The sequence below is a fragment of the Aptenodytes forsteri genome, unplaced genomic scaffold, assembly GCF_000699145.1.
Source record: "Aptenodytes forsteri isolate BGI_AS27 unplaced genomic scaffold, ASM69914v1 Scaffold146, whole genome shotgun sequence".
NCBI lineage: Eukaryota > Metazoa > Chordata > Aves > Sphenisciformes > Spheniscidae > Aptenodytes > Aptenodytes forsteri.
Window position 1 is genome coordinate 6,386,969 of NW_008795128.1, and position 22,936 is coordinate 6,409,904.

Sequence of the window (22,936 nt, forward strand, 5' to 3'; positions counted from 1 at the left end):
GATATCTGCAAAGCTACTTGCAGGTGGCTGCTGTTCACTCACAGATTGCACCTCAAGCTCTGCTCAGTGGTCCCCATTTCTGTCTCACAGAGTCACTTTACTTGGGCTGTCTGGCTTAAAGGTTCTTCTGCTCTTCCATTAGGTAACTTGGAGTAGATACCACTTAGGTGATATGATGAATGACAGAGTCGTATACACAAAAGTATACCAGATGCAGTCCTGTTTAATTATATTTAATGGCTTTACTAGATTTAATACATAATTAAAATAAGTTCCAAGGGTAGTGATTAACTTAAAACATATCAATACATTTCCAGAGGGCTAGGTTAATATATAATGGTGAAGGGTCTGGTATTCATTGAGGCAAATATCATTTTTCTCTTCCTGCTTCTAGTAGAGATGGAAGCAGTTTTGTTTTATTACCACTTTGTTCTAGGCTCAGGGTGGTGATGGAGGCTCGTGTCACTGCAGTCCCATCTTCCTTAAAATCTCTGGAAAATTCTGCAGACTCTCTCTCTGGTTTGATTTTGAAGGAAGGTGTTCTCCTATCAACAACACACATTACCAGAAAATCAGGTACAATCTAGAGGAGCTTAAGTCACTGTGTATATGTAAAAACTTGTTAGGCATCTAGCTCAGCTGCAAAAATCCACCAGGCAGAGGGACTAGGATTTCACATCATAGTCCGTAAGATTTTTTCAGACTCCAAATGCAACAGAAATTGATTTACACTACAAGCCAAATTTCCTAATTTGGCTGTGGCTGTGTTTTACATGCCTGTGTTTGGATTCTCAAAACAGCCTTTGAGGAAAGTATTTGAACAGTGCAACTTTAGACAACTGGTTTGGCTCCTTAAATTAGGAGGCTGGGTTCCTTGCAGACTGTGCTGGAGAGAACGTTAGGAGGAAAATCCAAGGCACCTATTGTAGACTCCTGCTCTGATTCCCTCATCTGTTGGAACAAGTATCTCTCCGTTGAGCATACAGGTAACTCAGTCTTCAGATCAGATACTTTATTTCAGTAACTTTGGTGCCTACAATAGGTGATACAAGAATTCCTCTGGGTGTCCCGATTTTAAGTCATCAACCACAGACAGTGAGGCCCATTTTTAAAAACTGGCTGTAGCACATCATAAATGACACAAATTAATTGAAGCAGAGTCATACTCAAGAATAATGTATTATACTGGATTAGTGACAGAGGAGCAGGACTTTTTGACCTCAGGGAAGTCTCCCTTTGTAGGTGACTGTGACCTAAGCACTAACAGCGGTGACGTCAGATCAGCCTTGCGGCACAGAGCCCCTACCTCAGGAGTGAGCTTTTGCTGGTTAGTCTTTCAGCAGAGTCTCTGTCTGGAAAGTCCCACAGTCTTGTCTGGGAGTTCTCCGTGTTTGGAGTGAAAGGCTGCAGCATCACTGTGGAATGTGATCTGTTACTGTGTCCTGCAGAGTCAAAGAACACAAATAAAAGCCTTCTGAAGTAGTGTTAGAGGCAGAGTTTGCCATTTCTGGGTCCATAACAATTTTCTCTGAACATCATTGTTATAATTGTGCTCTGGCTTCCTTTCCAGTAAGCCACTGCCTAGTGAGGTGTCCAGAAAGCGATCTAGATTCAGAAGAAAAGCTGTTGATCAAGATCCAAAGCAACTCCTTAATAAAAGGATGAATACAGCCCTTGGGCAAGGCCCCTCCCTGGCAATAACCTGATGCCGGCCACAGTGCAGCTGAAAGGCTGCTTTGCAAGTCACTCTGGGCATTCTCCTGCGAGGTCATTACATCACAAGGTGCCAGGTGACTTGTGTACTTCTGTCTAACAGAGGCAAAAAGGACAGCTCAAAATGCCCCAGACTAAGGACGCTTTCTCATTCTCTTCTCTTTCTCTCACCATCACCTGCTAAAAACACAGTTCATTGTTGAAGGAAGTGAGAATGTACCTATATTATTCTGTAGTGATTGCAGCCAGTCCTCCATCAGTGTCTGAGAAGGTGCTGCGAAGAAATACTCAGCCCCATCTCTCAGCCTGTAAATAAGGATAGGAGAAGGTGAATTCTAGTTAGCCTTGCCTTATACCTGCTGTCCTTATGAGTGGGGCAAGCACTGTAAGACATTTCAGTTATGCCTCCTAACAACATACAGTTTTAGGTGACTGTAGGCAAATACAACCGCACAGGTAGCTGTGTAGGTTTTTATTAGTGCATTTCTCCATAAGACTTACCGCAACATGAAGGTGTTCTCTTTCCTGATGTAATTTACCAGCCTCTCACATTTGGCGCCAGGAATGCTGAGGGACAGGAGTGTGGATACATTCTGAAGGAGGATGAAATTATAACAAAATTTCTTTGGCATCTCTTCTGCTAGGATTCAATTCCATACCAACATGCAGGCTGACTACACACCCACACTTTCTTTTTCTGCTTTATAACTAGGATCACTGAATAGGAAGAACCACAGAGGAACAATGGGCTATTGCATTATACCTTGAAGACAATTCTTGAATAAGATACTTCTTTTAAGGAATATGTTTGAAAATTTCTGAAAGCTTATTATTCTGTCTTATAGTTGGTATCAGTTGAACAATTGTTGAATTTTCACTCAGCTGACGTTTGAAAGAGAACTGATTACCCCAGCCCAAAAGCAAAGCAAATGTAACTCTATTTTCTTTTAAATGCATTTTTAGATAGGTAAATGCAGAGATTACTAGAAAGATTAAAAACATCAAGTTACCTTAGATGCTTCTTTTTCATCATTGTAGAAATCAAGTTTTAATCCATCAAGTTTTACGTAGAAGGATTTCCAAGACCTTGAGCCTGGCTACATGAATAGAAATAGTAATAAAATCCAATTATTAGCTATATATTTTATTGGAGTAGTAAAATCTTTCATGTGCAACTTCCACAGGAAGCCAGGAGCTGCCCAGATTATGATCACAGCAGCTCTCTTAGTCATGATTATCTCCTAGAAAAACAGAACCTGCTGTAGTTTCAGGTGTGGGTGATTCAGGAAGGGTCTTTCTGTGAGTCATGACTGAACAAATGGTATAACATGGTACAAGCAAGCACTACACCATGTTGTGGTCAGCAACATCTTTGAGAGAAGGTGAGTAATCAAAGTTATGTCTATTTCTGGCCACTAAAAGCTCCACTTTTTCCCCAGCTGGAATGCTAGCCCTTGCCTGCTGGTCACAATCTAGTTTTGTTAAGTGCATGGTTTCAGTCTAATGTGGCTGCTGAATTCTTCTTCATTTCCTAAACTAACCCCAGTGGAATGCTACTGAACACTGTGCAAAAGCAACTGCTATTTCCTACCCCGACTATGTACCAGTGAAAGGTTAGCCTAGTGCCATGAGAGCCTTCTGGATGAAAGATCCTATTACTTGTGTATACTCTTGTTCTGTCATGCCAGTAAATCAAGTTGACAATTTGGTCATTCAGAGAAAAGGAAGGAAAAAGTCCTGAGGAAGAGAAGTCATAGTTTTCCTTGTTTGGTAAGATGGAAGTTCAGTATCACCGCAGACTAAATTTAGTGTATCCAGAAGAGAGGAAAAACTAAATTTCTCTTCCAGAAGATGGAGTCCATACCAGATTCAATTTTTATAGAGGTTTTTCAAGTTAAAAGTTTCAGAGGAAATATTCTCTGGGACAAACAATCCAAGACAACTTGCTTACGTGCAATACCTCAGCAAACAGATGTCTACAGATTGGTGGTGAATATTAGCAAATTTCCTGCCCTGTTATCATTAGCCTACTGATCTGAAGTGATATTCTTCCCCAGAATGAGAATTTAGATTTCAGGCCTCAATGGGCGTGAGGCCTTCCACTGCCAACAAACCATCATAAGCTGATACAAGCTTGTATTTTTTTTTTTTTAAATATTGATTTTTTTTTTCCAATTCAGTTGATGTATTGAAACCTGTATTTATAATTACAGGAACATAATTAACAAGTTCATACAGCCTAGGCTCTGGTTCATAAATCCATTAAATGTAGGCAGACCCTGTTCTGCATGATTCCCATGACAGGCAAAAATTCCATTGTCTCTTTCTCTTAAGGACTTGATTAGGTACTGCCAAAGTCAGTGGACACTTCTTTATGCATTTTAGTGGCAACTGAATTAAACCCACAGTCCTGAGCTCCTCTTCAGCAAGAGTTTATCCTGAAGAAGGAAGACTAGGTCTGGACTATAACTCAAGGAAAGATGAATTAACCCTGAGTGATGGCATTTGTTTCTACCTGTTGCCTTCCTGGAAGGAGCTGGTCTCTCTTTTCTAGGAATCCCTCCATGTGCTGGAGACTTGCAGAAACCTGAGACACACGAGAACATTGCTGTTTAACTTTAAAATGGCCCTTAAACATTTGTTATAATTTCAGAAGGTCTTTCTAGATAAATTCCACACAGAGAAACTCATCTCTTCTGCCTCTAGCCTTTACATTCACAGGACAGCTAGAAATCCTCTCTAGGTTGCAGTCACATCTCTGGTATACTACCTAAATGAAGAGAATTCACGTCCTAGAACAATTTGCTCATGGAATTTGCTCTATCATGGTGTATTAATTAATTAATATTATTTTTATATTATTAAATACATTTTACAACTTAAATTGTTGAAGTTATTCATACCACCCCTGCAATAATACTGAGTTACACCAATGTGTAGTGTTGTACTGGCACACTTGGGTATGTGACAAACAGATTTGTCTCAAGGTGCAAGAGGGGAAGGGAAGAATTTTACCTGTCCATGAGTTAACAGTGCATTTCCTGCCAGGGTGAGCAAACAGGAGTTGCTGGTTCTGGTCTTGCACCAGCTCAGTTCTTTGGCAAGGGTGCCACTAAGTCCTGCCTCTCTCTGATTTCTGAACTCAGTGGACACTAAGCACCACCATCTCACATAGAGGGTATGGGTAAATCAGCAGTCTTGCCTCTTTGTGAGACAGCATCTCCTGGCTCTTGTTAAGTGCTCTGCTGAGTATTCAGCAGCACAAATAACCTCTAGTTTGGGAAAGAAAAACGGAAACCAATACAGTTGTCAGGACCTAGGCTATAAAGCTGAGTAAATTAAAAATGCTTTTAAGCTATACCTAGCTGCTTAAGTCAACAATCTTTTTGGAAAGTGTATCAACTGCAAAGGCACATAAAATGTGTCTTGCTGTTTGGATCCATGAGTGTATCCACTGAAATGCCCACTGTATAGTGCTCTTTGTGACTTTCATACAGAACTTCCTGTATTTCCTTACTTTAACTAGCACAGGATAGCAGTTTTGTGAGGAGAGAGCCAGGAATCCCTGGGACTTACCACAGATGTATTCTCTAATCTCTCCCAAGAGGAGTTAGACAGCAGTAAGTTTGGTGATTTATCTAGTGACCTTGGGCCAGGCTCGGGTGGAGTTGCCGTTAGTTTTGTCTGCAGGTTGGAGAAAGAGGAGCCTCTAGCACTTTTTTCCTGAGGTGATAAAAGGCCTGAAGCATACGATTCTGACAAACTGCTGCTGTGTTGCCGGCTTATGGGAGTAGGAGATAAAGGAGAGCTTAAAGAACTGCGACTTTCCAAAGATGTAGCTCGTGGACCCACCGTCTTTGGTGTAGGTGGAGTGATAATCTCACTGAGCTTCCTCTCAGCTTTCATTTCTGTTTTGCTGCTGCTCAGCACTTCTGGGACTCCCCCAGCAATGAATTGTTGGCATGTTGATGGAGACTTTTCAATGGGGGAAAAAATAGTTTCAAGTGGGGCCCTCCAGGACAGGCTGGGTAAAGGCACAGATGGCAGTGGCGTTGTGCTCTTTATCTCTGTCACTTTTGGTGGTGTATTCCTTTTGTCAGATGTTTTTCTCTTCAGAGAGGGAACCCGTACAACTTTGCCTTTATCCTTCTGCTCACTCTCTTCTGTGTCCACTTGTTTCAGAAGATTCATCTCCCTCTGTAGGACACAATTATTACATTTTTTAAAATTACCTTCATTACATTCATGGGTACTTACCTAAGATTTTTTTTCTTTTAAGCAGGAATAGTTTTTCAAATACACTCTCTCCTGGCATTGAATTTTGAAGCCTGTACCTCCATTGGCATTCTTAGAGTTAGAATTGGACTTAATTGCTATGTGCTGAGCATTATTTTGTTGCCCAAACCATGAATACTGATGGCAGTTAATCTCAAATACAGTGAATCCTGCCCTTGCTAAGTTCTCTAGAGGCTGAGTCTTTAATAAGCTCTAGAGAAACTATGCTTCTTTTCTGTGACACTGCTTCTTTAAGTTTGCTGTAGGAAGAGTGAGTATCCAGGGGTGTTCTCATGGAAAATTTTAGAATGGAGGACCTTTGTCCCTTCATTTAGCCAATTTGCAAATCACTGCACAAAAGGCAGACTCAGCTAAGCTAATAATAATTAGCCTAATGCCAAACACAAAAGCTATGTTTTGCTGGTTATTTCAGGAAAATAACTTAAAAAACTATTGAAACAGGATCTGGGAGGCTGACTGAATGTTTTTGGTGAATACAATTCATTGTAGAACTCTGACACCAGAAGGAAAAAGGCCTATCTCTGCCTTGGTCTCCCTTTATTTTCCGCCCTGTCAGGTGTCTGCAGCTCCCTACTGAAATCCTGAATGAATCAAAATCTCTCCACCTATGTAGCGAGGGATCACCTTGTTTCTCACACAGCAACATGCACTACACACCCTTTTTGCTGCTCCTGGCAGAAGAAGGCTTCCACTTTTCCCCTAGAGCTTTTGCAAGCTAGTTGGACTCTTGATCCACATACAGGTCTCGTTCTCAGTTACTCTATCTGCAATATCTCAGCTTTGGTCACTCATTTACTCCATCTCAGCACAGGAGTTCATTCTTACATGGAGTGACTGAACCCCAAACATTCAAGGACCCACATTATCCTGTCTCATACACAGTTCATCAACCTTCTACTTCTCACCTTAGTTTTTCTGCTGAGCTGAGCAAATTTCTCCTCCTGAGCTGCAAGCATCTTCTCAAAATCATGGTGTTTCTTCAGTAATTCCTCTACTTCAGACACTGAATCCTGAATGGAAAAATTATTAGATACGTAAGTCCAAAATCAAGTCCATTGGAAGAGATTATGCCTAAGATTTTCAGATTTACCCATTTTATTTAGCCAAATGATGATTCTGAAATTTTTGTAATTGAATGACCAAACCCCGGTAGTGTGTGAAAAATCTTAATTTACACTTAAAAAAATGTCTGTAGTTTGCAGTCTGTCTGCTGTACATGAAAAAAAGAGCCCAAATAACAACCTTCTTTTTTTCTGTGAAGCCATGTGGTACCATGGCTTCCAACTATAACTGTTTACATACAGATTAAGTACTTGGATTCCAGCTTGTGCCAGACACAGAGTTTATTCCTGCCCTACAACACATGCATCTTAAACCTCTGTCTTCCTCTCTGCTTAGTTTTCAATACCTGAGTTTATGACATTGTTTTCCCATCTTATAAACCATCAGAACACAGTCAACAATGAGAAAAAAACAAAACTATGGATGCTGGTGTTTAAATAGGAATTTACAAGCCAGCTATCAAGCCATCTGTGCAAAACATTCTACCACACAACACAAGGTGGAGAAAAACCCTTTTTCCTTTTGAAACAGTATCTCAGCATGACAGGGAAGGTTGAACCCTCTGCAAATTATCTTATTAGGTGAAAAAATGGTCTGGAATTCTCCCATCTTCTACCACCCCCTGGAAGCCACCATCTCCTGGAGCCCATCACTGTAAAATGCAGCAACTGTCCTGGGCTCACTTCTGTAAGAGGACAGAGCTCCTGCCCTTTGTAATCTCAAGGGTGCGTTATTGTTTAGATTGTGATTAACTTCAGGCCTGAGCTGATACATGCTCCAAGCACTCTGTATATGCTAAGAGACATTTCAGTAGTGTTGCACTGTCGTTACTTACCCCATAGCTAGGATCTGAAAGAAAGCTCTCCTTGGCAGCCAGCCATGCTTCTGCTTGTTCTAGCTCTCTGCGGAGCAATTGAATCTCCCAGTTTTCTTCATATAACTCTTTCCTCATGTCCCAGCTCTCCTTTACCTTCTTCATCAGCTCTGACAGCTCTAACAGTTTTTCTTCAATCTAGAGAAATAACATTTGCAATGCCAGAAGGTGAAAAATCCAGTCAGACTTTCACGTGACAGCCAACTAGCGTGTAATCTGCCCTCATGATCCAGAAGATGACCTCTAGATAACTTTGTGGTGTTAACATAGTTTAGAAAGGATGTCTGAGTCCTCATTTTTCTGACTTAAATTCATTTAGCCTGTATGTTGTATAGCTATATAATTGTATGCATATTCCACATACTGTATGACCAATATTCTGCTATATGCTTTCCCATGATGAAACTTTATACCCAGGCAATTTGTATTACAGAACTAGCGAGAACCAGAAGATTCAACAAATAAATCCATTTATGGCAAGGCAACAATGGAGAGCTTTAAACTGTGGAAAGTTCTCTAGTTCTTTCTACAACAGAAGTATTGTAATCTTGCATAAATTCTGAAGATGTTTTTGGCAGTGTGATCTCTGGATCTACTGACAGTATCAAGACAAGCTTGGGACCACTGCAAAGGTCAAAGTCTAAAGGTACATAGATAACAGGATCACAGAAATTTTAACGTTCTTCCCCCTTTGGCTCTATAACATTTCTGAAGAATTACATACCTTCTGGTGTACTCAGGGACATCACTCCATCCTATAGCTGATTGCATTGTGATGTATTTTATCCTAGGTCTTGTGTAGTTAAATGCTAAAATCTCATTTATGTGGCACATCTTTTCTGTGAAACAGCAATACCTCCCTACCCCCCCCACATAGCCATAATCAATCCAATGACTATTCTTTTATGGTCAGCTTCAAAATCAGTTTTTAGAGGAGTAAGAACTTTAAATGGTGTTTTCTTTTTCTGCATGTCACATGAAGTCTGCAGCTTTTAATAGTAGCGAACCTGATTGTCCTGTTCAGTCCTTCTGTTTTGAAAGAGAGCCAAAGCTGCAACTCCTGCCTATTTAATGTCTTCTTTGTTCACTCTTGTTTGTAAAATATTTAACTCATCAGCATACCTCCACAGCCATGAAATGTCCATTCTTCATCAGGTCACCTCCTGCCCGCTGCATTTCTTCGTATTTTAGCCACTGCTTCTCTATCTCACGCTTGTATTCCTCATGACGCTTGATAAGCAGTTCAGCTCCCAGGACATCATTTGCCAGTTCCTCAGATATCACTAGTGCATGCATCTCATTGGCCCAGGCCCTACAGAATAGAGTCGAAAGGGTAAAACTGGAAAGAATCTGAGTCTATTGGATACTCAGGAATGCACACATCCCGTGGCTGTGGACACATGTATACAGACTTTTATTTGCTCACGAAAGATATGAATATACAAAAACATTGATGAAAGTTCACTCATGCATCTGTGGATTTTTATAACCTGATATAATATTGCCAGTGCTGTTTCAATACATAGGCTGTTAAAAGGGCAGCTGCAGCCTCTATGCATACTGAAGCATTGCCCATTCAAATCCTCAGAAAGAACTGTAACTGCAAATGCCTAGGCTGTACACATTCGCAGTACTTTTATACATGGTACAGGGACACAGAAACTTTCAGACGTCCATCTAACCTATCAACATGCATGAAAGTACTTCATATGCATACAGAGCACTCATGCAAAGAAGCATATTAATAGATAGTTTTTAAGGAAAATTTTCTGCTCCATGAGCCTCAACTGGCATAAACCAATGCATCTTGATTTACCTGAGCTCAGGATCTATCCCTTAGCATAGTAAATGTCCAATAGTCAGTTGTAACCACTTCACTGTCTTTGTATCTACTCCTGTCATGGATTAACTCTTTCATTAACTACACTGAACTAAAAATGTCCATATTTCTTCTGTGAGAAAACCTGTTTAAAAAACAAAATTTCCATCAAAAATGTATCAATTTTGATGAAAATTACATTAAAATGATAAAATGTAATATTTTAATGTTGGTCTGCCACTTTGACTATAGCATATTTCCATTATTTATTTCAATTTTTACATTAGACCTCTGCTTATAGATACTTTGGCATGATTGATTTAAACAAAATGAGATGTTTAGCTCAACATATCTTTTTTTAAAAAGTATGTTTTGTAAATGCTTTAAACATTCAGCATTTTGTCATAATTCAGATTAAAAAAGGAAAAAAAAAAATCATGAGATTTCCCAGCAATTGAATTCTTGCAAAAAATTGACCCCTAATAAGAATGGACAGAAGAGTATGTGCATATGGGCAATGGCATTAAATACATGTGTGCAAAACACTTTCAACACTTAGGCAAGTGCTAACCTATTCTAGAAGGTTATCTTTAATGTAGTTGCTTTGACTCTGAGAAAAATAGGCACTGGTGTCTGTACAGGTGTACAAATTACTTGACTATCTAGCAGAGACTCCCCCATCTTCCTACAGAATCAACAGTATTTTCAATTGGAATTGTGAGACTTCCAAATCTATCCAGAGTGACTGAATTCTCCAAAACTGTCTAGGAAATAGTCTAAAAATGTGGGTTTCTCACGCACACTGTGCTGGAGTGGCATGGTCACCTCTGATGTGTGGTAAATTCTGTGAAGTGCTGTTGAGAAGATGCCATGTATTATTATTCAAAGAGATTTGCAAGCAAGCTGCGGAGCACCTGGGACAGGAGTCAAATAACTGACAGGTGTAATTTAGAAAATCCTATATGGGCAAGACAAAAAATAAGGCCCACTGCCAAACTCAAGGGGCCAACACATACATCAGCTCCCTGCAGTCATTGAAGTAGAGCTGGACTTGTTCTGCCTGGCTCAGTCTTGCCTTCCTCTCCAGAAACTTCTTGTCCAGGTTTTCCCAGCACTCATCCACATCTGTGAGTCTCTCCATGATGTTTTCCTTGACTTGAGGGTATGTGCGGCTGAGGTGCCAAGCCTCTCCCCGAATCCGTTCCAGCTCTTTCATGATGGCTCCTAGATCTCTCTGGAACAGAGACAGAATGGATTGTAAGACCAAGTCACTACTTACAGCTATCAAAAGCAGGTTTTAAAGATGGTGCATATCTTTTCTAGCCACTGGCTGCACAGAGGCTGGAAACATGACTCTGTCAAGACTTTTCCTCTCAATTTCCTTCTAATGCCTTCTAATATTCATCATCAAAGGAGCTTCTTTAGATGTGACACACTGATTATTTTGATAAGTGTGGAGCTGAAGTCTCTTGTAGTTCACATGACACCTTGCAATTATAACAACAATTTGGAATAGATTTTAGGAGAGAAGCTCATCCTTAGAAACAAAAGCATTAATAATATAATATCACAATGTTAAAAACAGGAGGAAAAGGCCCCCTTTTATGAAGTACAAAGAATATTTCAGGGTGCAATAAATGTATCTTTTGTTGGCCTGCAAGCAAAGCATTTGAGAGGATTTCAAATCAAGCATCAGCCTCCTTTTATTTTGCCATTTATGCTTTTCTGCCACTGCTTCATGACAGACCCCCTTACCTCTACTCCCTCAAGCTGGCTGAGAAGTGTCTGTACACCTGGGAGATCATATCCATAGTCTTCTATATCCACCACTGCCTCTTTCTCCTGCATCCAGCCCTTTACTTCATCCACATCATGATCATACTGGTGAACTTGCCGGGCTGCTCTTAGATTCTGGAATAAAGAAACAATTTAATGGTAATACTATATATCATGTCTGCAGCACAAAAAAGGGCAACCCTAATGTGTCCTAATGCAGTACAGACTGAACAAGAGTGGGAGTGAAACACCTTCCCAATTAAGTTACCTGAAAGTGAGGTGTTCAAGCTAACCTAATTTCCCCAAGTTCTCTGTCAATGGAAAGAAACAGATGTCTCCAAAGAGCAGTTTATCCCTATGTAAGTTGAATGATCAAGATGGAGAGCATGAACTGCCCTCTAAAGGTAGCTCTCTCAACCACAGAAAGTGTCCTAAAAAACTTGCTTGGAATAGAGGCCTACACTGCAAACAGTGAAAATAAGAGGAGTTAAGTGAAAACTAGGTTTTCTGAAATGAGTGGATTAAAAAATGTTCTAATACTATTTTACATTCAACCTATATATTAACAATTATCATGCATTTACTGCTGCTAACAGACAATAGTGGGCTTGAGCTACTTCATAAGCAAAATGTGTATGTAACGGTAGTGAAAAAAAGAGTTGAAGACATCTGACATTTCACATTCTCCTTAAAGTAAACAAAAATGTTGAGTTCTATGTGTCCTCTCTGTTTTTCCAAACACATCTGTGACTGCCGTTTCATGAGGGGGTAAGCTGATTTAACAGCTAACTGCTGCCAAAAGGTAGGGGGTTTGGCTCTGTGTCCTCTATCACCTTCTCTCCCATTCGTCTTCTTTGACTTCAAGTAACTAACTCAGCAAAAAAATCTGGACAGTTTTCATCTTGTTTAATAAGCTGAAGTAGTTCAATAAAGAGTCCAATGAGTGCCAGAGCCGGCCTCCTGTTAGTGGTGGTAAACCGTTAGATTGGCTTAGTTTTTCAAGAAACCAGAGCTAGCAGTGAATTAAGGAAAACAGAATTACTCTAGGCTGATAAATATCTTTCAGGTATAAGCCTTGCCAGGAACAGTAGGGTAAGCAGTGGCTATAAAGGGAGATGGATCAAGAAAGAATAGAACAGAATAAACCCATTGCTCTTACAAACCTTGTGTTTCAACATGAGCGATGCACTGATTTGGGAAAGAGAGATGGACATGGGAAACTGCAGGGAATTCAATGCCCCAGTTTTTCATGTATTTCCTACCTCTGTTCTCGTCTGGATGGCATGGCATAGTTTCTCCCACGTCTCATTGATTTGCTTTGTTCTCTTCTGGATAACGTCCATCTTGCTGTGGCCCTCCTTCTCTAGTCTAGATGCTAACTCATTTAAGGAGACAACTTTGGAATGTCCCAGAGGTTTCACCTCATTTACAAAATCTTTAAACTTTTTCTCCAGCACCTGTGGGATAAATGGGGACACAGACTTAGATATAAGAATTTCTGCCTACCTCTATGAGAGAGGCAGAAGGAATCACTTTCTCTGTACTGTATAACACAGAAGTTATGTATTGCAGTCTACAAGTGCAAATCATTTGATAAACCCGGATGATCTGGAGTCAGAAAAAGGCATCTATTGTCTTGATCATTTAACATCTTATGACACACAGAAAAATCACCCCAATTCTGAGAAACAGATGCTACCCAGATTAAAAGCTGAGAAACATAACCTGTTAGGCCGTCCACATATGCAGCAGTTGTTGAGGAGTGGACGCTATGAATTATACCTCTCTGCATTGTGTGCCCTGAGGAGAAATTTATCCTTGAAATCAGCAGCTAGAGGTGTGAACACTGCATCCAAGTGTTTTCCACTGAAATTGTTATAAGACCATGGCCCTGGTCATGTCAAATTTTTTAGGCCCTGTCAAATTTATAATCAGGGCCAGCAGTGAAGTGTGCTGACCTCAGCTTATGCCAAGAAAAAGTTAACTTTCTGATACACCTACTTTTTCTGTTGGAAGATGCTACCTCAGAGAGCCCTGTATAAGCAGACAGAAACCAGTCTGAGTTCTTGCTGCAGAGAGAACTGGTTTGCTTAGTTTTTGTCACTGTAACATGTTTCACTGTCAGCAGCTACACAAAAATTGCAGCAAATATATTCCTGCTTTGGCACACAATACATACAATACCTTTTATTTTCTTTTACCTCAACATCACCTAAGTCCTGCCCATAGTCATCAGACTCTGCTACAGACTGTTTACTGGAAAGCCATGCATCCACCAGCTGGAATTCTCTTTCAAACTGATAGAGCTGGAATTGTTCTTGCAGGCGTTTTCTCTGGGTCTCAGCCTTCTGTAGGAGAGACTGATAGTCTGCTAGGATCCCCTGGAGCTTTGAAAGTATGGCTGGACTGCAAAGAACAAGAATCAGAAGGTATGTCTTTATTTTACTGTTCTTTTTGAACATTGTCTTTTCTGACAGGTTGAATTTGCAACACCTTCAAAATACAGAAGAAACCAGGTAACATCATGGAGTGAGTTATGCCAAGCCATTAAAACCAGCTAGTTCAGGAAATTACAGTATCTCATACGAATGGCTGCTCTTTTCACTTCCTCCTCCCCAGATATAAAAGCAAACTGGCAATGAAAAACAGTGAACTGTCAAGAATGTCCATTTCCTTTCCCAAGCACAGTGTTTTTTGAACCTTTATGGTAAATGAGAACTAGATGACAGTTCCTGGGAATAGACAATGGACAAAGAAGCTGATCTGCACTAATTGGCCTGTTGTTAAAAAACAACAGTCATGAAAACATTAAAATAATCATCAAGCTTTTTGGAGGCTGAGTGTGTGTGATGGTGGTGAATGAAGGATTGATGTCCCCTGAAGTCATATTTCTGAATGAGCCATCAAACAGCTACTGAAGGTTGAACTTCAGTTGAAGGTTGAACAGAAGCCTGTTTTCACTTTCCTACCTCTCTGGGCTGTCTTTGTTTATTAAGCTGGCACCCGTCTCCTGTACTTTCTCAATCCGGGGCCTGAAACCATCCATGTCCAGCTTGGTAGCTTCAAGTTTACGAAGTAAAGCTTGTGTGGATTCTTCATTCTTCCCATAATCAGAGGTCTCCAGAATGAAGCTCCTCTCTGCCAGCCATGCCTCCACTTCCAGCAGCTGTATAAAATACAGGGATGAGCCTGAACACAGCTGTGATTTAGGTCAAGACAAAGAAAACTGGAAAGCAGTGGTGCCCAAAGAGACACATAGTGAAAACAGAGAGCAGCTTAGGTGCCTTCCTGTGATGCAATCTAGCAGACGCTATTCAAAAAAAGGTGTACCCAGAACCTAGTAATTAAGGTTACATGTTTATCCCTCACTGCAGTTACTTGGAAAAGTAACTTATTTCTCCACTGTATCCATATTTACCAGATATGAAAAATCAGGACAGTATGAATTCTGCACCTATCGCAGCACTTGCATCCATTCAACAATACAGGTATTGGTTCTTTCAAGCAAAGAAAGACCAAAATAAATCTCTCATGAACCATCTTTACCTCATTCAGGAACAGATGGGCCTCATATGACTGCATGAGCCGCTGTCTTCTCTCTTGAGCCTCTGCCTTCAAGGTTTCTACAGAAGTCTCAAGCTCCTTCAGATGCTCCATGATCTTGCGAGAGGCTGAGTGGCCTCCCCTTACCAGTTTCTGCCCTGTACTGAGCACTGCTTTGGTCAAAGCATCCCGACTGCTTATCTCATTCTCCAAATTCTGGAAAGAGTAAAGAGTAAAATGACAGACCAAAAATAAAAGCTATGGAGATTTTTATACCAGATAATGTAGTCATGTAATTCCATTATAAATCTGTTTTCTATACAAGAAGATGGGTCAGAGGTGCAAAGTCTGAGTGAATGCTTGAAGTGGAGTGGAGGAGTTTTTTGGGGTGAAGGAGTGATTATAGAAATCAAATATAGCCATGAAGTTTGGACCTTGGTGTGTATCCACCTCAGAGTGTGGAGGAAAGAGGTTCTAACCACAAACCTCTTATCTGTAGATTCCACTGAAATATACCCATTTCCACCCCATTACATGGTGTTTCTTGAATTAAAACGTGTCTAGGGAAGAACAATCAATTCACCTGCTCATCAGTATTTATCACTTGCCAATGCCTTTGTAGAAGATGCAGCTTTGCATAATAGCCATTGCAAACACTGTGGGTACACATACTACCAGGCAGCCAAGAGGACAAGGAGAGAAGAAAACTACCTGAACCAGTTTTCAAAGACTTAAAATTAATTTTTGAAGACTGGTAGATTTTAAAACCATATGTATTCCTCCCCCTCATATGATATTTGCCTGGGTGGGCAAGGACCATGCCGTCAATTTGTCTGTGGGCGGATGTGCATTCCACGGCTAACTGCCTGAGCACCTTGAGCACAAACAAACCCCATTTTACAATTGTTCTGTTTATTTTCATAGCTGTGAGACAGGCAGTTTCAGAGTTAGACTGCAGTGCTGTGTTAACATAGAAGAGACACCCTCTCTGAGGAGAGGAGCTGCTTTTTCAACGTAAGTATCAGACTTGGCTGGAAAAGAGCTCTGATTCTAATCTTGCCTTTAACTTCCCCCTATTAATTTCAAGACAGCCAGTTTGTTGTTGAAAATTGACACTGTATCTGACCCCAGCAGAATGGAATCCAGTGGCAAAGATTATAAAACATCTTGTACTGTGTATTAATAATAAGCTAGCAGCATGAAGAACAACTTTGCAGTTGAACATTTAGGAACAAGTATTCACAGTACTTCATTTATAACAACAGGAATTAAAAAAAAAGGGGAGGGGAAACTCTGTTCCAAGCCACACATCTGTGCGTATGCATATTATATTTGTGTGTAAATGCAGTTTTGCAAGAGAGGTGTTTTTTTTTTTTGTTAGGTTGATACATTTCATGCACAGTCTCTTTTGTGGTAACAAACCAAGGACTTAATTTTGCAAATCTGGCTCATTAAGACAAACAATAGAGGGTGAATTAATAGTATATTCAATTCTTGACTGTTATGTTACCTCAGACATTTGTTTGCCTGCAAGCCAACATTAACAAAAAAGGTGTAGAGACTCTAGCTAGTAAAAGATTGAGAATTCAAAGCTTATATTTTAATCCTGTTTCCAGGAGAATAAGCAGCAAAATGGAAGGAAGAATTGGCATTTTATTATGCACTGGTATTATGGTCTATATATCCCATTCTCACAATTCATTGTAATATTTTGAGACCTGGCCAATTAACACAAAGATAATTGCAGCCTAAAGCAGTATCTCCACTGTTCCTTCAGTTATCCCAAATATTTTCACAGATTAATTCAGCTCAAACATTCCTTTCTTCCATGAACCTAATTACTTCCCTACCATGTCAATCAGCTCATAATTTTTAGCATTAAAAACATATATACATAACAACCCATAACAACATTTATACTTTTAATCATGATGAAACAAGCTTTTTGTTCTTACTGTCTAATCTCAAAGTCACCAACTGCATCTTGCTTAAATACCGAATGTTTACAAATATAAGAATTACACCAAATACTAAGAAGGTGCAAACTATTCAGAGTACACCCGTGGGTCTTAGTCAGGAATATTCTGGAAGATGCATTTAAAAACATTTTACAATTCTTCATTAAACTGTGAGTACACCTAGGATAAATCAACTTTTTAAGAGACTTCATCCCTGTCCTAGTATGTCACCTGTAACAGTCTTGACTTTTTACCCTGGGGATATTTCAAATCTTTTGTAAGTTCAGATTTTTATTTGTAGACATGCAGATTACACCAAATGCTTGGGCTTACTCTTTCTCTCTCTCTGTATATATATCACACAGACTCCCACTTTATAAGATACTCTGTCTTTACTAGCCTTATTGCAGATTGCACAGATTTTCCCCAGAGGCACTTGACCTGGCACTTAAATGGGCTGTCATTTGCTAACATTAAATACCAATAGCTGCTGGAAACTTTTAGCAGGAATTTTTTTTTTCTTCCACCTCGTGTTTGCAAAGAGGCAGTGCTCCTTATTACAAAACGATTAGGAAGACAGCTGGTGTTTTATTGGTATTTGAGATGACAGTGTTCCAGGCACTGCTTTCTCTGATGGCCCATCTGAACCTTGCGAAATAATTCAGCAGCTATCTTGAAAGCTACCACTGGAATGAAGGTCGGCTAAGGATCATCATAATATCATGTTAACTCCCTCCCTCCAGAGTAGAAAGAGTTTTGGGGAAAGATGTTTTCCTGGGAGCTCATGCTGAGACATTTGAGCAATAAGCTTGCTTGGATGTACTTACTGAGTTTCAAAGCATATTTGTTAGGACATCTGTTGCCCAAAGAAGGTATGACAGCATGCACAACAGTTTGTAAAATCTACTTTGTATTGCAAAGGCCAGGTTTTGAACTCAGTTCACAGAAAGAGCCAACGTGTCCACAGAAAAGCATATGGTGTGGTACCTACACCACTGCAATGACAAGCAGCATGGAATCCCACATGTTGCTAAGTCATGGACATATCCTTTGAAAAATGTCATTATTATCAGACAAGGATCAGATTAATCCCTGGCATCATGAATTCTGTTAGCCAAAGCACAGCAGATGAAGTTTGCCAGAGGCAAATTGAATTCTGTGTTCTCTCTTTGATTCTAAAGACTGAGAATGGTTCTCGCATAACATTACCTGGTGCTTTTCTTGTAGACTCTGAACAGTTGCCAGGGATTGGCCATAATCCCTGGAAGAAGCCATGGGGAGCTTCTCATGAACCCAGGCCAACTCCTCATCAACATCTCTGAAGAACTGGTACTGAAGTCTGCTTGCCTCCAGACTCCCACGTCTATCCTGTAGAGGATCACGTAGACTTTTGTATCTGTGGGTTTTAAAGGGGACCCAATGAGAACCGCAGATTGATAAGGAATGAATGCAAAACATTCTTTTCAGAATGATGTAGAGAAGGAAAGAAAAAAAAAATGCAGGGAAGAAAAAGGCTGATAAAAATAGGAAAATATGCCAGGAGACAGGCCAGGCACTCACACACCTCTGCACCAGTTGATCCACTCTCTCTTCTAGTTCATCAGCAAGGAAATGCTTCTCCTTCTGGAATTGCTGAGCTGTGACCACAAGCTCTTGCAGCCGGTCCCTATGGCCAGCAATATCTTCCTCCAGTTCCTCTTGTTTCTTCAGATGACTGTTCAAAACCACCAGGTCATTGTTACTATATGGTGCTTTCAACTCATTTTCCACATCTTCCAACCATTTCTCCATATCCTCTACACTTCGCTGAAATTGAAGGCCCTGAGGACAAGCAGGAAGAAAAGGTCATTTAAACCTTTAGGACAGACAATATGATATAAAAATCTTGGCCACTTTCAGTAAGAATTACACACAAACACAGAGAAGCTTCCCAGTGCTCAGTGAACCCTTCCCAGATATGATGGTGGTCCAAATGAAGAAGAGAATTCAGTCAGAGTGAATGTAAGAACACATGCAGAGAACATCAAGAGCTAATCTTACTTGTGTTCCACAAATACAAATGATGGACACAGTACCTTAAAAGGAAGCCATTTAATGGGAGAGCTCTATTTTATATCCACAGAGTGTCTGATAGCCCACACAAAACTCACAGTCATGAGAAGTCATGTGCCTGGAGCTAGAAGAATGAAAAGCAGCTGTGGGTTTCTTTCTCAATGTGTTGGAGAAAAGATGTCATTGGGACAGGTGCAGAGTCGACATATATGAGTGAACACATTTTCCCTCAGTATCCCCTCTGGAATCCTGATCTAAACGAGCAGCATAAAGCAGAAGGGAACACAGCCTACAGATCCTTTGTACAGATCCATAGGGAACTCCAGCTCTCCCGACGATTCCATTCAATCAGTCCATGGTTAGTAGTTTCTTTGCTCTAATGGTCTTGAGGAATCAGGTCTGATTGTATCAAGTGATACACTCGTAGATGAGGTGTGTAGCAAGGCAGTCGTGCTATTTCTGGAAATGACACCAAGACCCAACCACTGGCATCCCTGTATTACCTTGTAAGCATCCTGCAGCTTGGCCCGTTTATCCTGGCAACTTGCTAGCAGTTCCTCCCATAGCTCTTCCATTTCTTGTAGTCTGGACTGAATGGCTTCAGGGGCATAGTGCCTCTCACGGAGCATCTTCTCCCCTTCCTGTAGCAGAGAGAACAGTCAAAGTTTTGTTCCTTTGCTGAATGCACCAGAATATATCGCTTTTGCCTCCATAAACAAAGTCTACTTGCACTGCTATGTAAAGGGCTGGCTGCAGTGATCGCTTCCTGACATAACAGGTAGAGGCTGCAGAGATGAAAAAAAAACAGATAAAGGCAAAATGCTTATTGAAACTGGGGAAGAGACTGATTTTCCTGTTTTTCTAGCCTCTAAAATTATTTGAAGTGCTAGAAGGCAATACTAGAAGACAATGAGTAAAAAGAATCTTCATTGTGCAACAGCTACATTGCCTAAAAGCTGGCAGCCTAGTCTGCAAGCACTCATTTTTTTCTGTGATGTCCCACATTCTATGATCACTGTTTGAGATTGCCCTGCCACCTGTCCTTTTCTGTTCCCTTCCTTGCAAGTTAAGAGAGAACTATCTCATACAAGTGAACCACCATATGAGATAATAAAACCTCTTTTAACCATGTATTGTTGTACCACTGTATTACATAATAAAAGTCTAGCTGCATTTCTAATCCCTGAGCTGCAGATGCTTAACAGGTTGGCAGAAGAAGAGGTAGAGGGGGCATAGCAAGACCTCCATCAGGTAGAAGAGTCTGTAGGTATATCCTTAAGCTGGGACCAAGTTTACTTCAGAAAGCTAAATGGAGGTATTTTTACCTTTTTCAATGGGGAAGAGGAGGCACAGCAAGAGAAAGGTGCTATACCAGGACAGCAGATGTTAATTATCTTCTAAAGAGCAACTACTAAGGCTATTCCCAACAAAAAAGACAGGGCATCAAGAAATAATGAGAAAAATATTGTGCAAACAACTCTTTAAAAACAGATTAGTTTAGAGAGAATTGTAACTCCACCCTTTAATCCCCTGTTGTGTCTGCACACAGGGGGGTTAAAAGGGTTTTTTTTTAAAAAAAAAGGGGTTTTTTTTCTACAATACTGCCACCCTTTACCCCTGTTGTGTCTGCACACAGGGGGGTTAAAAGGGTTTTTTTTTAAAAAAAAAGGGGTTTTTTTTCTACAATACTGGATGCAGGTGAGTCTGAGGAGGGAATCTACCTTTAACGCTTAGTTATCTATTGCAAAATACAGCTAGTAAGCACTGTGCTGAAAATAAGGTTAATAAACATGTAACAGTCTGTCCTTCCAGACTCATCATCTGATCACAGCTTCTGCCAAGTATCTGACAAAGCTTGTCAGACTTCCCTCATCTCTCTCCTACTAGCATGTCTCTGCAAAGGCAACACTTGAAAACTCTTCTTGATCCTTTTCATTGGATACATCTTATCCGACTTGTTGAATCAGCTAGGCTCCCTGCTGGAAAGAAACAGGTGTATCTCTAAAGTGGCCTTCACCCCAGAGAGAAGTCCCTAGTGTCAGTGGACTGAATCTTTCATTGAAAGCACCCATCTCTTTCCATTGCATGCACAGTGAATATAGATAGCAAGCTCACACTAGACAATAAGAGAGAAGTTGAAAGAAACCGGTGGATACAGAAAGTTACTGATGGACTAAAAGAATAAGCTTCCCAGTCCCCTCAGAGACAGTGTGAACGATGTCAGTGAGGGGACAGTGATTCCCCCTCACTTGTTTGAGATCACTGTAACTCAGACTGTCTGCAGAGGCTTTCATGCCAGTTGCCCACCCTTGCCACCAACCCCACTTCTCTCACAGATTTGATGGAATCCAGGCGATTTCTATTGGCCATGATCTCTGCTTGGAAAGTCTGGTGCTTCTGCAGTTTGGTCTGCAGATTGCTTGGGTCCTTCCAGCTATCATCCTGGGCAATGCTATTCTTCTCATTGATCCAGGCAGCCACCTTTGGGGAGGAAAGAACCGAAGTAGACAAAACCTTCAGTGTTTCTTAAGCTCCAACCTGCCAGGCTCTCCTCTAATACATAAACAACATAGGACTAGTGAGTGGGGACACAAATGAGTTGTCCTTCTGAGGCTGCTTCCCTAAGCTCCTCCTGTCTTTCATAATGAAGTCACCCCTATATATCTGTTTACGAGCACTGTTACCTAGAAAGGGGTCTGTCTCCATGACGTAGTCCCCATGCAGTAAGAAAGTGTGTGGGCACATGTGTGCATGTACACATGTGTGCATGGGGGAGAAAGGGCAATTATCTCGCTATTTCTAACCCACTGTCAGTATCTCACAAGAAAAGAAGTAATTTGTCTCTTCCCATGAATTTTAAAATGATGGCACATTCCCTTTTAATGCATTTATTTCTTCTGCATTTTGCTGGTGTCCAATGCACAGTAGATCTTTCATCTGGTGACTGGAGGGAAGCTGTGACTTGAAAGCTGAAAAATATCCCTTCACTCTTATCCTCACCTTTCCCAGTATCATCTCATTACAGACTCAGTCCCTTGATTTTTCTCACAGTAAATCCCTTCAGGGATTCAGATCTATGCAGTGCAGTATGTTTTAAGAAACCAGAATACCATGAATCCTGTGTAATTGTACCTCAAAGGAATTCCTCAGCAACTTCTGCAGAAGCCTTGATTCCTCTAGCAGATGTCTGCGAGCAGCAGCATTCTCCAGCAGTTTCTCTTTTCTGAGATGAAGACAGATGTGTGAGGTAAAAGCCACAGAGTGAATTACATAGGATAAGGGTTTTCAATTTTCATCTCTAAAACACACGTGATCTAAGCCTCCATTCTCTAGGAGAGAACTGTCCATAATATGCAGCCTCCCATGATTTGGACTGCCAGAGAAGATGCTCAGGACACTATAGGAAGGGTTACTAGCAGATAGGTATGTTCAAAGTACACACAAATTCTGTATATATGATATCTGCCTCTAGGAATCACCATTATTGCCTTTCAGGGTACAAGAGAACAAAGACTCAGCATATTTCTTATATGGAAAGCCTGTATGATGGTATTTGTTACTGACAAACCAAAGCTACACCATCCTTTCATCTTTTTTCCAAATGTGGACCTGCAGCAGTTTATTCATGTTAATGCAGGCATGAAATAGTTTGATCATATTAATAAATGCATATGTTCACTTTAATCGTAAGGGATCTCCAATCTCTCTTTGTAAATTTTACGTTTATCTTTTCATCTACCATAGCACTGAATACAACTGCTTCTACCGTCAGCATTTGTTTAAGATGAACAATATGCAACGTGCTAGGAGAAATAGAGTAATTCACATGAAAGGGCAAGATCT

General features: G+C 40.5%; 1 protein-coding gene across 1 annotated transcript in view; it reads right to left on the reverse strand.

Moving 5' to 3' along the window:
• Positions 1-221: 221 nt before the first annotated feature.
• The window catches only part of SPTBN5 (spectrin beta, non-erythrocytic 5), an 87,510-nt gene continuing 64,795 nt past the window's right edge, over positions 222-22,936 (reverse strand). Inside the window, exons 41-61 of the mRNA XM_019471587.1 lie at positions 22,226-22,316; positions 21,428-21,574; positions 19,597-19,734; positions 18,606-18,862; positions 18,251-18,437; positions 15,087-15,299; positions 14,510-14,706; positions 13,742-13,946; positions 12,803-12,997; positions 11,520-11,675; positions 10,781-10,998; positions 9,068-9,257; positions 7,907-8,083; positions 6,915-7,019; positions 5,293-5,910; positions 4,229-4,300; positions 2,724-2,810; positions 2,215-2,306; positions 1,934-2,019; positions 1,307-1,442; positions 222-545 (exon numbers count right to left, since the gene is read on the reverse strand). Coding sequence (XP_019327132.1) covers positions 371-545; positions 1,307-1,442; positions 1,934-2,019; positions 2,215-2,306; positions 2,724-2,810; positions 4,229-4,300; positions 5,293-5,910; positions 6,915-7,019; positions 7,907-8,083; positions 9,068-9,257; positions 10,781-10,998; positions 11,520-11,675; positions 12,803-12,997; positions 13,742-13,946; positions 14,510-14,706; positions 15,087-15,299; positions 18,251-18,437; positions 18,606-18,862; positions 19,597-19,734; positions 21,428-21,574; positions 22,226-22,316 — 3,742 coding nt within the window. The 3' untranslated portion in view covers positions 222-370. The remainder of the gene's footprint in view (positions 546-1,306; positions 1,443-1,933; positions 2,020-2,214; positions 2,307-2,723; positions 2,811-4,228; positions 4,301-5,292; positions 5,911-6,914; positions 7,020-7,906; positions 8,084-9,067; positions 9,258-10,780; positions 10,999-11,519; positions 11,676-12,802; positions 12,998-13,741; positions 13,947-14,509; positions 14,707-15,086; positions 15,300-18,250; positions 18,438-18,605; positions 18,863-19,596; positions 19,735-21,427; positions 21,575-22,225; positions 22,317-22,936) is intronic.